The following is a 17,307-nucleotide window of genomic DNA, read 5'->3' as shown; positions in this document are numbered from 1 at the left end:
TGAAGATTGGAAAGTATATTTCCCCTGAAGCAGGACCTGTTGGTCTCTGCAAAGTCCCGATTCCCGACATGATCGTGTTTCGAGTGATCTTAATGATTTGTTCTTGTTTTAACTGCCAATTGTATTATGTAAATATTGTTTACTAGTAGTGAATGTTCATGCCATTATCTTCACTGTGCTTTGGAAGTTCTTGTGGACTATTCTTACACTTTTTTCTCCTGCTCGATCCAAAGACTTGCATGAGCCCAGCAGGGAGAAAGTGATAAAGGAACTACACAGGACGTACATTAGAGGAGACAAGTGAACAGTTCTCAGACTTAACCTGCTCCAGGTTTCTTTATATCAAGGCATGCTTACTGTTAGGATGTTAGGGAGGAGGAATAGCCTAGTGGTTAGAGCAGTGGACTATGAACCAGGAGACCAGGGTTCAAGTCCTGCTGTCACTCCTTGTGACCTTGGGCAAGTTACTTTACCCTCCATTGCCTCAGGTACAAAAACTTAGGGGCGGATTTTCAGAGCCCTGCTCGCCTAAATCCGCCCAAAACCGGGCGGATTTAGGCGAGCAGGGCCCTGCGCGCCGGTGAGCCTATTTTACATAGGCTCACCGGCGCGCGCAGAGCCCCGGGACTCGCATAAGTCCCAGGGTTCTCCGAGGGGGGCGTGTCGGGGGCGGGCCCGGTCGTCGTGGCATTTCGGGGGCGTGTCGGCAGCGTTTTGGGGGCGGGTACGGGGGCGTGGCTACGGCCCGGGGCGGTCCGGGGTCGGAGCGGCCTTGGAGGGAACGGGGGTAGGCTGCGCGGCTCAGCGCGCGCCGGCTATACAAAATCGATAGCCTTGCGCGCGCCGATCCAGGTTTTTAGCAGATACGCGCGGCTCCGCGCGTATCTACTAAAATCCAGCGTACTTTTGTTTGCGCCTGGAGCGCAAACAAAAGTAGGCCTATTCGCGGAGTCTGAAAATCCGCCCCTTAGATTGTAAGCCCTCTGGGGATAGAGAAATACCTACAGTACCTGAATGTAAACCGGTGTGATATCTCAGTTGAGATCAAATGTCTGTATATAAAAATAAATAAAATAAATGTCAACAAATTAAATTGTGCCCAGGATCCTGTCTCCTGAGGTATAGAGCAGCCTTCTTAGGAGGTCCTAGACTTGCTTTAATCTACTAAGAAAATAAAATGAATGTATGCGCCTGATAAGTTCAGCTGAAGAAACATTTGTTGCCTTAATTTTCTCTGTTTTGAATTTCCCTATTCATAACATAATCTTCACTTTTTCATAGCTATATAAAACGAGGTATCACTTTGCTATTTTTATAATGTATTTCTTGTGCATCAATAAACAAAATAAAGTGGTTTTTAAAATTGAGGAGGATAGCTTTCAAAACGGTTCGCATGAGTCCATATGCTACTGGATTTTAGAACCTATGTGCAATTAATTCTTGATTGGTCCAGAACTGACTCATTTTCCATTCTCAAAGACTAAAATTGTTCTTCTACAGCATTGTGAATTAATCCGATTGCCACCTTATGTAACTATTGACAATCAGGAGGTAAAAATAGTTTCTCATGCTCAAAGTCTTGGAGTTGTCATTGACTCCAAACTCACTTATTCCTCAAGTGAAAGTGGTAGTAAGAGCAGGGTTTTGTAATCCTCATTTGGGAGGTCCACTTAAAGCACTTTTAGAACCAGGCGACCTTCGCACAGTGGTTGTTATTGATTCTAGCGCAATCTATGATGGCTTACCTCAGGTGACAGTAAAATCATGTCTGCTCCGCTGATCTCTGGAAGCTCAATTCGGGAACATATAAGTCCTGTACTGTACCACCTTCACTGGCTTCTGATAAAATCAAGAATTAAATATAGGATTGCGCTATTAGTTCACAACCTGTTGGCCCTAAATTCATTCCCCTGAATTGGCTTGAAAATATATAAATCTTGCCCCCCCTTTGCACTCATCACAGAAACACCTCCTCAAATTTCTGTCAGTGCGTCGGGTTCGCCTGGCTGACATTCATCAATCTACTCTGTCAGTGGTTGCTTCAGATTTCAGGAGCAGCTTACCACTTGACTTAAGGTCTACATCATGTACAAAACCTTTTAAAAGCAAATTAAGACCTTCCACTCTATTGAATCTTATTTTGGAGTTGTTAGGGGTTCATATGACATTCCCACCCAAGCTTCCTTGCTTCTCCTTCTTTAACATTAGATGTAATTTTTTAACTTTATACTTTGTTTGTTCACTTGTCTAATTTTATTAACATTACTTCTGTTTTATTATCACTGCTCATATGTGGAGCATCTTTGTTGTGATGGTTGATTTTATTATCACAAATCTATGTTTTTAATACTATACCCCTTAAAAGAAATATGTCTTCTGTGATGTTTTTAGGAATTTTAGATTCTGTTTGATATGGCTTCTTTCACTGTGGAATATTTCTGATGAATTCTCTGATTTTTTTTAATTCTAGATTTTCTTTGCTCTTAATTAGTATTACCTTTTATTTTACAGACCTCTGCTGTTTGTATTTTACCTTTTAAATAGTGTTCTGTTTGTCTTAATACCGTGAATGTTACTTTGTAAGCCGCGTAAGGCAGTAGCATAGGTGACATATACATTTTACACTTATATGCGCAGTTTATAAAATATGAGTACATATGCACACATGCATGCCTGTATATGTAAAAACTGCGAGCCATACAAGTTCGGACTTATCCGGATAAGTTCCAATTTATGTGGCTAAGTAGCGGCACTGAGCTGGAGAAGTCTGAAAAGTGCTACGTTTTGGACTTATCCGGGTATGTAAAATAGCCAGATATATCTTAAAAAAAAAAAAAAAAAAAGTGTTATTTATCGGAATGAATTCAAATTTGTCCATCTTAAGTAGCAGCAAAGTTACTTCTTAGCCAGATAAGTCAGAATATAACCAGATAACTGTAAGCAGATGATATACCAATGTATTCAAATTAAGTTTTACTTGTTATTTAGACCCATTTACTTCCTATAAGTCGGCTTTTACACGCATAAATCTCAGGGGATTTTGTAACATGTATGCATCAATGAAATAAGCAGTTTTACCAATTAATCTACCAGTTTGCCCAGTCCATCTGCAGCTCATGAAGACCTCCTGGCTCTTCAGCTTGAAGTCCTCCCATTTTCTCCAGACCCCCCATCCAGTCATTTTTTTCTCTTTTGAGATGTTTAGAATTACATCAGAAATTGAGCAGGAGTTAATATATGCAAGTAAAAGACTTGCGTGCATTACTTTAAGAACATAAGAAATTGCCATGCTGGGTCAGACCAAAGGTCCATCAAGCCCAGCATCCTGTTTCCAACAGAGGCCAAACCAGGCCACAAGAACCTGGCAATTACCCAAACACTAAGAAGATCCCATGCTACTGATGCAATTAATAGCAGTGGCTATTCCCTAAGTAAACTTGATTAATAGCTGTAAATGGACTTCTCCTCCAAGAACTTATCCAAACCTTTTTTGAACCCAGCTACACTAACTGCACTAACCACCTCCTCTGGCAACAAATTCCAGAGCTTTATTGTGCGTTTAGTGAAAAAGAATTTTCTCCGATTAGTCTTAAATGTGTTACTTGCTAACTTTGGCAGGTGGTACAATAGCAACTTATGCCCATAAATGTTGGCCTGGCCCGCTCCTTTTTTTACATATGCAAATGTACACACCATCCCTGATTTGCACACATATGCTGCGGTTTTTAAAATAGTGTATACATGTGTATATGCCTTTTTACGCGCACTTGCTATTTTTACATGCGCATCTTTTGAAAACTCACCTCGTAGCGTCTTTGCAATCTCCTCTTCTTGCTTGTCAACAATGATTTTCATTGGGATTTAAATTAAAGGATTGTGCTGTAGTTTGTCCGGAATCATCCCTTTGGATCAGTATTTAGTTTAACCCTGCAAACAAAAGCCATATAGTTGCTGTTTGTGCTGTTTTGTTTGGTATTGTCTTGTCAATGAAATGACAATGCATGCTTTGTGAGACTCACAAAGAAGCCACACAATACCAGGTAAAAGATATGTTTGAAAGACTGCCTGTCCTGTTTACTCAAGGAACGTTTTGTGTCATTTCAGGTAGCGTACATGGGGACGACCTTTGTTGGTTATGTAGGCTTATGGACTGGGCAAAGTTCACATAATTTTACAGTCTCTGGCGATCAACGCGGTAAGTGCTAAGTTACCTTTTTGTAATATAAACTGCAGTCAGGCAAAATAGTTCCCAAGGGCCATGATAGCTCATGTAGCTTTCAGTGGCCATCTATTTAACTTGTTTGTGGAAACCATGAACCACCGGGAACATCTGGAAAGGAAGAGAATGACATGAGGAAGGCGGAGAGAGACCAAGAAGTAGGAAAAAAGCTGACAAAGTCACCCCATACCCTCTTTTCAGACTTGTTCATCATTTCACTTTGCAGCTTAAATTCAGAGAAAGTATTTACAAAAATAGGTATAACCCTTTTCTCCCGAGGAGCATCTCCTCAGACGGCGCACAAACGAATTTATTGTCTCTCTGGGCTTTCTTTCCTTTCCACTGTCCTCAGGGGTGAGTTCTTTCTATGGGGAAAGCTTCTGCTATGGCCCAGGTGAGGAGGTAACCTCTCCTCGTGTTGCTGCTTGTGATAGGTATTTTCTGAGGATGCGTAAGCAAGGAGCCCGGACGCAGGATGGGGTGTTCAAATAAAAAGCTTACTGATTCTGTTAAACAGCAAATCAGGTCTGTACAAGGATCATCCTTCCACTCTCCCTGGATAAGTGCTGATTTCCTGACTCCAGTGGTGGGTCCTGACTCCCTTGATCTGGGGAGGGTGGTGGCTTCCCTGATCTTGCTGGCCCCAAGTGGCACCGGTTCCCTGGGAATTTTTCGCCAGTCCTACCTGGGTCCTGCAGAGACTACACAGGATGGCCCCGACCCTGCACCTGCCTCCTGCCTGAAGATCCTGGGAAAGGTCTTCCAAAATGCTTCCTTGATCTGTAGTTGGGGATTTCTCCTTAATCGCACAGAATATGATCAGGAATTGGTGACCTGGCTGCTGAACCCGGGGTAACCTTCCTCAAAGCCCAGGCTGAATTATTTCAGACAGTTCAAACTCTGGAGCTGCTTTTACTTCCCTCTACGCAGCTCCTAACCTGGCAGGATGTGCACAGGTTTGATTCTCCCAAAATAATTAGGGAAAGGACCCTTCACTCTAGGGCTCCTCTCCCACAGAAACTCTCTCCTCGACTCTGCAAAACACCCCTTGACCCTCTTATAGTCAGGTCCACCTCTTCAACTACCTCATAGAGGAGGAGCTGCCAACTCCTAGTCCTATCTATGGGAACCAGGGACATCTAGTGGTCTACCCGTAAGGGTGCCACATAGGGACAATAATAAAAATGTAATTAGATATCACCTTACCATACTATAAAAATATGTGACCTTGAATTTTAAAAAGAAATAAAAGGTGGACTAATTAATGTGACCACAGGGAGCAGAAACATATAGAAAAGCATCCCCCACTAATGTGAATTTTGAGAGTGAAAATACATCAAATACTGTCCAAATAGCCTTGTTGATGATAGGAGATATGCAGGAAAACCTGATATTCAGTCGCTATTCACATAGTGGAGGCCCAGACCTCCAGGGATGAATCAAGCTCATAGGATAGCAAAAGAGCCAGAAGATTATAGGACATTACTGTGGTCAAAATTATATGGCGTTTCTAAAATTCAGAGGGAAGGGAGACCACAGAAAAGGCATAAAAAAAATGGAAATTCATAGAAACCACCACAGATACACTAAGAGATATATCTCACAGGTTTTATAAACCTATTATAACACACATATGTATGTAGGCACTATAAAAATACTCAAATGAATGGATGAAGCAAGCACTGTCTGTGGTTCAACAGATGATGATTCCTAAGAGCACACTATGAACAGAAAAAGAGGATTGGAAGGGTCTTGCCCGACCAGGGATGTGACAGACAAAATTATGATTATATTTAAATACTAGATTAACAAAGTAGAAGATTAAATTGCTAAAATAGTTCAAACCAATAAGTGTAACATAGCCAACTTCTACTGACTTCTATTGCATTACCACAAGTTTCATGATATTCTTAATTATTGCAATTTTATTTCTGTTTTAATAATTTTTTGAATTTTACATCCTAATTCATCAAGGTCTCTTGCCGTGTTCACAGAATGCGGAAAAGCCTTAGTGAATCAGGCCCATGAGATGCATTGGTGAAGTCCACTGTCTAAGGAATGAGACTTGCGTTTTTGGTTGCAACTGGTGTGTGCTCAGGGTAATTGGTTGATGGATTTAGTGGCCTGGCACTGGGAGAGAAACACCTGGAGCACTCCTGGAGTTTGCTGGTGACATACTGTTTCAAGAAAATAAATCAAAGCAAATATTCGAACTGTATATACATTTTGTAAAGTATGCCGCTGATGTACTAAGCAAAGAAAAATGTTGTACACTATTGGATAAATAATGTGTACTATTTTTCTACAGGAACATTTTGGTAAAAACCTTATACCTCATTGAGGTATATTTACTGTATTTGCAAAATTGGCTCTGCATAATTTGGCATTGTAGTAAGTCCTGAACTATTCATTTAAATATATTTTTGCAAGCATAACATTACATGAAAAAATGTACTATTTGTGGAATTTATCTGTTTAGTACATTGGCTTCCTTGCGTACAGGTTAACCAGAAGGTTTCAAGGGACCCACTTGCTCTCTGGAACCTCCCAGTTTTCCATTCACTCAGGATTACTGTTTATTTGAAGCATTCACAAGATCCATTGCAAACAAAGACTTTGGCAGTTCTTTCCACCTAGCATGGGGATGAATTAAGAAAAGGATACAAGGAATGAGTGGGATTAACTGTGGAGAGAAGGGATTGAACAGTGGTATTTGCATGCATCTGAGAGCAGTATTGTGCTGCTTGTGTGACGAATCTCCAGGATCTGGATTATTCTGGGTAATCACGCCTGCCTTTCTTCTGCAGACAAAGGGAGCTGGTGGGAGAATGCTGTCGCTGCTTTCCTGAAGAGGAGCTCTCTGGTCAGCTGGCTTATCAGGGATGTGAGTGCATGTACTTATGATCTCCCCCAATGCCACCACCAGTACTAGAATCTAGAGTAGGGCTTCCCAAACTGTGGTTCGGGACGCCAAATGGGGTCACAGAACCGTCAGCTGGGATCACAAGTGCCTGAAACATCAGTGCCCTTTAGGCACCAGCAGTAGCGTTAGTGTGGACATTGGTGTGGGGTCCATGAGCCAGCACATGCTCACAGGCTTTGCAGTGGCTCTTCCCTTATAAGATTATTTGTGATAAAAAGAAGGCTTGCATAATGAGGGATCAGTGCTGAGCTTCCACTGCCAAGGAGGCTTTGTCCTGACTTTCAGTATTAATATTGCTGCCACTTCCAGATTACTATTTGGGCTTGGCACCAGCCATGAGGGGTGTGGAGGACTCGGGACCAGCCATGAAGGGAGTGGAGGGCTCAGTGTGCATGAGCCAGTAGAGGTTGCCATGGTTTCTCTCTTCTCATCCACCACTGAACCTACCCAGGAGAAAAATATTGCTCCTGACTTTGCCTACCCTCTTTTCCCACTAGTGGTCATCTACCTTCGGCTTGGGGCTCAAATGTTTCCACTGACTCTTGCCAGGGGGATTTAGAAAGGAATGGCTGTTATAAGGGAGAAATCAGATGTAGGAAGGGTTTGAGAGATGAATCATGTAGAGAGAGATTGGCTGTGAATGGTGAGAGAGAGGGAATAACAGAAGATTTATTGGGGGATGTAAGAGAGGAGCTGAGGTGAGGGGTTATGATGATAGGAGATCAAATTGAGGAGGGAACGTAGTGAGAGGAGGGGATTGCAATTGGCGGTTATAAGAAGCGCTTGGGGCAGAGGATCAGCTGTGAGATGGAAAAAGTGCTGGAAGGGATGAAAAAGAGGGGATGGACTGGAGAGGTGAGAGGAACTGGAGGATAGAAGGGTAGGGGGTGTCCACTGCAGAGGGTGGAGGTTGAGAGAAAGGATCAATAGGAGAGGGTGGAGGTTGTGAGAAAGGATCAACAGGAATGTGTTGAGGATATGAATGGAATGATTTTTGGAGGAGCAACACACCCCTGTTAATTTGTTTTGGTTGTGCTTTGGGGGTTACATGAATTTTCAAGTGCTAAAATGAGGTCACATTTGCTAAAGGTTTGGGAAGCTCTGGCCTAGAGGCTGTCAAACCTAATAAATGCAAGCATAAACATCTTTCTAATCCTGCGTCAATAAAAATATTTCGTCTTTGCTACATCCAGATTTCACCCCAAAAGATCCAACCAGTTCCATGCCATTGAAAAAGGAGCAGGTTTATCTCAATATATAGTTTAATGAGGACAAGTAGGGTGGCAGTCTTCACATATGAATGACATCATCTGATGGAGCCTGGCCCAGAATTTTTATGTGATAGATTTTGGAACATTGTGCCTCTCTGGGCATGCACAGCATAGCATTATTCCACACTTCCATGCATAGGCCCCTTCAGACTCTTCTTTTCTGTGGGGTCCACTGACCATGGTTCTTCATTTTCTTGCACCTCATGTGTTCTTCAGGGCATAAATTTAGCAGGATCGTTCATCACAAAACCCCACAGTCTTGTTTCAGCTACTTGTAGTTTCTTAGGTAGGTTTTTCAGTCATTTTTCCAAGTTTCCATTCTGCCTAGCATACCAGTCAGTGCACTGCTTGTGCCCAGTGGGTCTCAATCACCTCCTGGCCATAAAGTTCAATATTGTTTCCCTTGTTTTTCTGCTGGCCCTGGATAAACAGACCAGCGGCTTTCAGCAATGCCTTCACTGTCAGGATTATGTCTATCGCAGATCTCCATGATAGATGTATCCTGTGCTTGGAGGTATCACATGATGTCCAAAGGTATTGCTTGTGCGCAATCATGACCTCAAAAGGACAATGGTCCTGACTGGACTTGATGGGGAAGTAGTAAGGGTCCCAGAAGACCGATCCATCAAAATTGGATGCATCAACACTAATGAATCTGGGAGCGGTAGTGGATGCTGGTGATGCATCAAGAGTATTCCATTCCCTTGATGTCAGGCATTGGTAGGGATCAGAGAGACAAACTATTGCCTGCCTCTTCCTGTTCGAAGAAGGTGTTGTGTTCTGCCTCTTCAATGCCAGCATCAAGGAGTTCTGAAGCCTGGAATTGAGTGAAGAAAAAGAAAACCCCAGCATTGGTCTCCATCGGTGCACAATGCTGGGAGCAGGGAACATTTATCAGTGGCTGAGAACTCCCCAAAATGGTCCCATGGAGAGGAGAACTCATCTTTACCAAACCTCGGAAACCGCAGCAGTCTCCAGGAATTCCAATGTCAGCCACCGATACACTTCTCGATTCCCAGGAGTGGCCACCCCTCCTGCCTCCCTGTCAGTGTTGACATCAGCCATCTATGAGAAGGAGTTGGACAAAAAGATACTGCAGGTCTTGTACAGGGCACTGTGAGACTTTGATGCTTTGGCATCGAGGCTTTGGGATGAGTGCAGGCTAAAGTTAAACCATGGTTCTAGTTCCTCCTTCTGCCCAGCAGCCTAGCATTGGTGCCAGTTTCTGGAGGGGAATCAATGTCAACAGTGGCTGCCCTGATGGCGATCTCCAGTCCATCAGGGGAGGAGCCTTTCCTGAGATGTTGGAGTTCCTTGGATTCCAGGGCTAAACAAATTAGTGCACCCCACTGCTAGATAGGCTTCATGTAGGTCTTCACCACTGGTCTACTAGTCAGGGTCTAACTCTGAGTTTTCAGGGGAGTATGGCTATAGATTCAGTGATGTCTCTGACAAAGCAGGATTGATGGGTCTTCCCTCTGATCCTTCTCCTCTGCTAGAGAGAAAGAAGTCCCCTCCTAAGAACTTTGTTAAATAGCGGAGGTCATTCTTGCTGATGGAGGATGAAACCAGAAATAAGATGCTGGACATCCTCCCCAAAGAAATCGTGGCAGTCCCAATTGATAAAATCTTCAGTAGGCATAGATAAGAACATAAGAAAATGCCATACTGGGTCAGACCAAGGGTCCATAAAGCCCAGCATCCTGTTTCCAACAGTGGCCACTGGCCAATCCAGGCCATAAGAACCTGGCAAGTACCCAAAAACTAAGTCTATTCCATGTTACCATTGCTAATGTCAGTGGCTATTCTCTAAGTGAACTTAATAGCAGGTAATGGACTTCTCCTCCAAGAACTTATCCAATCCTTTTTTAAACACAGCTATACTAACTGCACTGACCACATCCTCTGGTAACAAATTCCAGAGTTTAATTGTGCGTTGAGCGAAAAAGAACTTTCTCCGATTAGTTTTAAATGTGCCCCACGCTAACTTCATGGGGTGCCCCCTAGTCTTTCTACTATCTGAAAGAGTAAATAACCGATTCACATCTACCCGTTCTAGACCTCTCATGATTTTAAACACCTCTATCATATCCCCCCTCAGTCGTCTCTTCTCCAAGCTGAAAAGTCCTAACCTCTTTAGTCTTTCCTCGTAGGGAAGTTGTTCCATTCCCCTTATCATTTTGGTAGCCCTTCTCTGTACCTTCTCCATCGCAATTATATCTTTTTTTGAAATGCGGCGACCAGAATTGTACACAGTATTCAAGGTGCGGTCTCACCATGGAGCAATACAGAGGCATTATAGCATTTTCCGTTTTATTCACCATTCCCTTTCTAATAATTCCCAATATTCTGTTTGCTTTTTTGACTGCCGCAACACACTGAACCGACGATTTCAATGTGTTATCCACTATGACACCTAGATCTCTTTCTTGGGTTGTAGCACCTAATATGGAACCCAACATTGTGTAATTATAGCATGGGTTATTTTTCCCTATATGCATCACCTTGCACTTATCCACATTAAATTTCATCTGCCATTTGGATGCCCAATTTTCCAGTCTCACAAGGTCTTCCTGCAATTTATCACAATCTGCTTGTGATTTAACTACTCTGAACAATTTTGTGTCATCTGCAAATTTGATTATCTCACTCGTCGTATTTCTTTCCAGATCATTATAAATATATCTACTCGTTCAAGACCTCTCATGATCTTAAAGACCTCTAGCATATCCCCCCTCAGCCGTCTCTTCTCCAAGCTGAACAGCCCTAACCTCTTCAGCCTTTCCTCATAGGGGAGCTGTTCCATCCCCTTTATCATTTTGTTGCCCTTCTCTGTACCTTCTCCATCGCAACTATATCTTTTTTGAGATGCGGCGACCAAAATTGTATACAGTATTCAAGGTGTGGTTTCACCATGGAGCGATATAGAGGCATTATGACATTTTCCGTTTTATTAACCATTCCCTTCCTAATAATTCCTAACATTCTGTTTGCTTTTTTGACTGCTGCAGCACACTGAGCCGATGATTTTAAAGTATTATCCACTATGATGCCTAGATCTTTTTCCTGGGTGGTATCTCCTGATATGGAACCTAACATCGTTTAACTACAGCAAGGGTTATTTTTCCCTATATGCAACACCTTGCACTTGTCCACATTAAATTTCATCTGCCATTTGGATGCCCAATTTTCAAGTCTTGCAAGGTCCTCCTGTAATGTATCACAGTCTGCTTGTGATTTAACTACTCTGAATAATTTTGTATCATCCACAAATTTGATAACCTCACTTGTCGTATTCCTTTCCAGATCATTTGTATATATGACACAAATATTCTAAGTTATGGAGCTGATGGTGGGGGATAGAGTTTGACTTGGGAATAACAGAAGTATTTCTTTACAGAAAGGATAGGTGCATGGATCAGCTTCTCAGTGGAGGTGGTTGAGACAAAAATAGTATAGAGTTCAAGAAAGCATGGAATAAGTGCGTAAGATCCTTAGTTTTGAGGCTGTGAGGGTAAAACCAGAGATGAAACAGAATTTACAGTATTGTAACAAGAACAAAAAGCGGGAAGACTAGATGAGCCCAGGGCCATCCATGGGGAGTGGAAGATGAATAGGGTTAACTGCTCTATGCTCAGGGTCCTTCGTTTTCAGTTTAAACCAATTTTCACCCATACATTTCTGATTTTTCCAGAAGTGACTATCAGTCACTATCAGTTTTAGCCTGATTTAAAGAGCAGCTCCCAATGTCTCAAGGCTGCCAGTCAGTGCGGGCCAAAGCACCTGCAGTGTTTCAAGTTCCACTCCACACCAGCGAAAGCGCTCACCTTCCAGTGCTACTGATGTGGCCTTCCACCATCCCCCCCTCTCCCAAGGCAGCCAAAGGGCCTGCGGCTCGGTGCCACCAATGTAGCATTTGATGTGGGCCATACCCACCAGAAGCACATTCTGGCAGACTCCCTGGCCTTGCCCAAAAGCAGAAGTGCAGAGCGTGGGAGCCACAGGAAGAAGCATGCAGCTTGAAGAAGAGAGGAGAAGCCTGGAACCACCACCGCTAGTACGGATGAATGCTGCTGCAATGTGGAGGGGAAGAGGGAGATTCTCAGGGCTGTGGGGAGGGGAAAGGACATGCTAAGCAGGGGACGGAGGTAGAGATAGGGATGCTGCTGAGTGGGTGAGTATTGTTTTCTGTTCACCAAAATAAACTTCAATACTTTCCCAGAAAAATAATGAGCCACATTTTTCCACTGATTTTTCTCCTCTTTTGTTTCTTTGCATAATAAACCCTGATAAATTCCCAGGGGGAAAAAAAGAAAAGAATACATAAAAACTGAAAATGAAAGTCCTTATCCATGCACCACACCGTCATGGTGGTCCTCATCCCCAACACTTTAATTTCAACATTCCTGCGCCCTGCTGAAGTTGATTCGCCCTGGGCCCTGCACTCTCCTATGGTCAGCCTTAGATGAGCCTTAAGCCTTTATCTACTGCCAAGTTCTGTGTGTCTATGAATACTTTTAGTTGCCAGTGTCAGTAACACTTCTGCCAGAAATTTTTCTGAGTTGCCCTTAATTTAGATGAATCGAGAACTAATGATTTAAATGTTGTCTGTCTTGCAGCAATCATATTCTTCCATTGTAGTTTCTTTACACATCTTTTTTTTTTTATTATTTGTTTTCTTAAATGGAAAAGCTCTATGATAAACTGATGACTATTGCCTTGCTTTGGAGTAGACTTTGAGTGAGGCTGAAGATTTCGCATCTGCTATTCTGAAACTGGCCAAGACCCCAATCATTGCTGATGTGTACTACATTGTAGGAGGTGTCTTGCCTAAAGAGGGTGTGGTCATAACGAGAAACCGAAATGGACCAGCAGACATCTGGCCTCTTGATCCCATCTATGGAGAGTGAGTCAAAATAAGAATAGTTTAATTCTGGCTTAGAGCAAAAGGTGGGAATATTGGCAATGGATAAGATTTAAGTCAGGCTAACGAGTTCAAATTATGCAGGTATGCAGATCCAATGTAGACGAGTTGAAACTTGACTTCTTGGAACACAGGATTTGGTGAGAGAGGTAACTGTGGTGGGGCTGCTTGGCGATAGTGATGATAACATGATCAAATTTGAATTAATGACTGGAAGGGGGACAATACGTAAATCCACAGCTCTAGCACTAAATTTTCAAAAGGGAAACTTTGTTAAATGAGAATAGAAGAAAACTGAAAGGTGCAGATACAAAGGTTAAGAGTTTACAATAGGCATGGACATTTAAAAAAATGCCATCTTAGAAGCACAGTTCAGATGTATTTCACGCATTAAGAAAGGTGGAAGGAAGGCCAAACAAGAGGCTATTTTAGCCAAAAGATCTTCCTTCAAAAATTGGAAGAAGGATCCATCTGAAGAAAATAGGAAAAATCATAAGCCTTGGCAAGTTAAATGTAAAACATTGATAAGACAGGCTAAGAGAGAATTTGAAAAGAATTTGGCCATAGAGGCAAAAACTCATAATAGAAACTTTATGTAGCACATTTAAAACTAATTAGAGAAAGTTCTTTTTCACTCAATGCACAATTAAACTCTGGAATTTGTTGCCAGAGGATCTGGTTAGTGCAGTTAGGGGCGGATTTTAAGAGCCCTGCTCGCGTAAATCCGCCCAAAACCGGGCGGATTTACGCGAGCAGGGCCCTGCGCGCCGGTGAGCCTATTTTACATAGGCTCACCGGCGCGCGCAGAACCCCGGGACTCGCGTAAGTCCCGGGGTTTTCGGAGTGGGCGTGTCGGGAGGCGTGTCGGGGGCGGGGCCGGAGCGCGCGGCGTTGCGGGGGCGTGTCGGCAGCGTTTTGGGGGCGGGTACGGGGGCGTGGCTACGGCCCGGGGGCGTGGCCGCGCCCTCCGTACCCGCCCCCAGGTCGTGGCCCGGCGCGCAGGAGGCCCGCTGGCGTGCGGGGATTTACGCCTCCCTCTGGGAGGCGTAAATCCCCCGACAAAGGTAGGATGGGGGTTTAGACAGGGCCGGGCAGGTGGGTTAGGTAGGGGAAGGGAGGGGAAGGTGAGGGGAGGGCAAAGGAAAGTTCCCTTCTAGGCCGCTCCGATTTCGGAGCGGCCTAGGAGGGAACGGGGGTAGGCTGCGTGGCTCGGCGCGCGCAGGCTATACGAAATCGATAGCCTTGCGCGCGCCGATCCAGGATTTTAGCCGATACGCGCGACTACGCGCGTATCTACTAAAATCCAGCGTACTTTTGTTTGCGCCTGGAGCGCAAACAAAAGTAGGCTATTCGCGCTCGTCTGAAAATCTACCCCAATGCTTTCAAGACCACACAGCTACCTTCTCCTCTAATTTATTTCATATTTTAATAGAGTTAGCCGTTACTATTTTATGATATATTGTATTTTATATTTGTGTTCGATCTTTGTAAACCGTTGTGAAGGCTTGTCTGATGTAACAGTATATAAATGACAATAAACTAAACTAAACGTACTACAAGATCTTTATTGTCAGTCCTTGCAAGGTATCATAACCTTCTACGATGCCTCTGTCAAACAGAAAGTGTGACGAGGACACAAGTTGATACTGAAATCAAATTTTTTCCACCCTAATGACAGAAAACACCATGATCGATTGGCAGTATGGAGTAACCCATTGCTTCTGTGATTAATTGTAATAGAGGAAAATGAGGTTTATTCATTGCAGTACAATCCTACAGTTGTTTGCTTTGATTCTGAATGCAGGTGGTTTCGTGTTGAGACGAACTATGACCACTGGACAACTCCACCTCCCTCTGATGATCGACGGTAAGTTTTTAAATAGGGGTTCTACTTCAGAGTACTAAAAAGATTACCAGAAGTTGTTGGAAACTCTCATTTGTTTTCTTTGCGCCCTTTGATTCTTTCTATCTCATCTCTTATAGGATTTTGCCATTATCCTGAACCTGTTTTGTTTATTGATGCTTACCTTCTTTGTTGGTTCTGTTTTATTTAATCTGTTTTATTTAATCTATTTTTTTCTTGTATTTTTCTCTGTCACATCACTGAAATATTTTATGGCATTTGCTGGGATGTACAGAAGTTTGCAATACATTTGTATGAAAAGCAAATGTAAAATTTATCTAAAGCAGTAGCGTCAACTCTTTTAATCCTTTTTCCATACTCGGAGCTATACAAGACTCATCCGTCCCTTCTGATGATCCCAGAATCAGAGTAAGTTCTCAATGTTTAACAAGGTTTCTACAACTTCCTGTCAACTGACTTTAAGACAAATGAATTCCTCTTCTTCCCCATTAGAGCCATTGCCTTTTAAGATGCTAAAAAATCCAGAGCTAGGCCTCTCGCTTTACTTAGTAAATTTCATTAACATCAGCCTTGAGGAAGATTTCTTCTTGACATTCTCAAAGCAGCAAAGGTTCACCCAGTATAAAAAAAAAACCCTCATCTTGACTTGTATATTACTACTAATTTTAGGTCCATTTCAAATCTTCCTAATCTTTCCAAAGTCATCAATAATGTTTTCATTCAAATGTCAGACTTTCTGGATAAAATGCTAGTTTTTCATCCTAAGCAATCTGGCTTTAGAAGCAGTTTCACCATCAAGATTGCTCTGATTATACTTCTAAATGAGATTAGTATAAGTCTTGACAAAGGTAAAGCAGTTCACGTAGTTTTACTTGACATGAGTTTTGCCTTTGATACCATTGAACCTATTGATAAAATGCTTGATAAATATTTGTTTGAGAGATTCTCCACTTAGATGGTTTATATCTTTTCTTACAGACAGAGACCCTACCAGGTTGACTAGAATTCTAAAACTTCATCAACTCTGCACCTTATCTGTGGTGTCCCGCAGACTTCTGTCCTTTCACCTTATTTATTTGTTTGTTTGTTTGTTTTTTTTATACCAACATTCGATCTGGCATATCACATCGGTTTACAGGACAACACATGAAATAATTATGACAACGGTGTCTAATTATTCTTTACATTGTAACAGTGTAACTTAGTTAATAATTTGGCAATTTCATTTGATATACAAAGAACACATGAGTTGATGAGACAGGGGTGTCTTATTCTTCTTCAAAAGTGCAATTAAACATTTGTCAACTTAACAAAACTAAACAACTAAGTCTCAGAATTAAAGTTAGGTGGAGGACTAGGGGGTGGAGTAGGGAGGGGTGGATTTTTGGGGGGTTTGGTTCAGGTGTGCTAAAAGTAGGTGGAAAAGAAGGAGTGTTTTAGCCATGAATGTGGGGTGAGGACGGGTGGGTTCATAATGATCAGGAGGTGTCATTAACCCACTGGCTGATAAGCTTTCTGGAATAGCCATGTTTTCAGGGTCTTCTTGAAAGTCTGGGTTGAAGGTTCCATTCTGAGTTTTGTGGGTAGTTTATTCCATAGTGAAGGGCAAGCTATTGAGATGGTGCGTTCTCTTATAGTGGATGGGTGAGCTAGTTTTGTGAGAAGGAATTGTGAGCAGTCCCAGTGTTCATGGATCGGAGGTTTCTTCTTGAATTGTGAGGGTGGAGAATGTCTTTTAGCCAGTCGATCTTTTCATTGTTGATGGCCTTATGTATGAGGGTTAGGGCTTTGTATTGTATTCTGTAGGTTATGGGGAGCCAGTGGAGGTCTTTCAGGATGGGGGTGATGTGGATGGAGCGTTTGCTGTTAGTGAGCGATCTGGCTGCTGCATTTTGGAGTAGTTGCAGAGGTTTGAGGGTAGACACTGGAAGCCCTAGGAAAAGGGAGTTGCAATAGGCTAGCTTGGAAAATAAAAGGGCCTGCAGCACTGTCTGGTAGTCGTGGGTGAAGAGGAGAGGTTTGAGTTTTTTGAGGATCTGTAGTTTGAAGTGGCCCTCTTTTATTATTGCATTGATGTGTTTTTTTAGGTTTAGTTCGGAGTCTAAT

The 17,307-nt window shown here is 42.7% G+C and overlaps 1 protein-coding gene across 2 annotated transcripts in view; it reads left to right on the top strand.

Moving 5' to 3' along the window:
• Positions 1-17,307, top strand: part of NAAA (N-acylethanolamine acid amidase) — a 65,171-nt gene that overhangs the window by 17,257 nt on the left and 30,607 nt on the right. For both annotated transcript variants that reach the window (XM_029598491.1, XM_029598483.1), the window contains exons 4-7: positions 4,105-4,195; positions 7,027-7,103; positions 13,147-13,319; positions 15,142-15,204. In XM_029598491.1, coding sequence (XP_029454351.1) covers positions 4,105-4,195; positions 7,027-7,103; positions 13,147-13,319; positions 15,142-15,204 — 404 coding nt within the window. The remainder of the gene's footprint in view (positions 1-4,104; positions 4,196-7,026; positions 7,104-13,146; positions 13,320-15,141; positions 15,205-17,307) is intronic.

Source organism: Rhinatrema bivittatum, chromosome 1 (genome assembly GCF_901001135.1).
Source record: "Rhinatrema bivittatum chromosome 1, aRhiBiv1.1, whole genome shotgun sequence".
NCBI lineage: Eukaryota > Metazoa > Chordata > Amphibia > Gymnophiona > Rhinatrematidae > Rhinatrema > Rhinatrema bivittatum.
The sequence above is the reverse complement of the archived record's forward strand: the minus strand, read 5'-3'. Positions and strand labels throughout refer to the sequence as shown.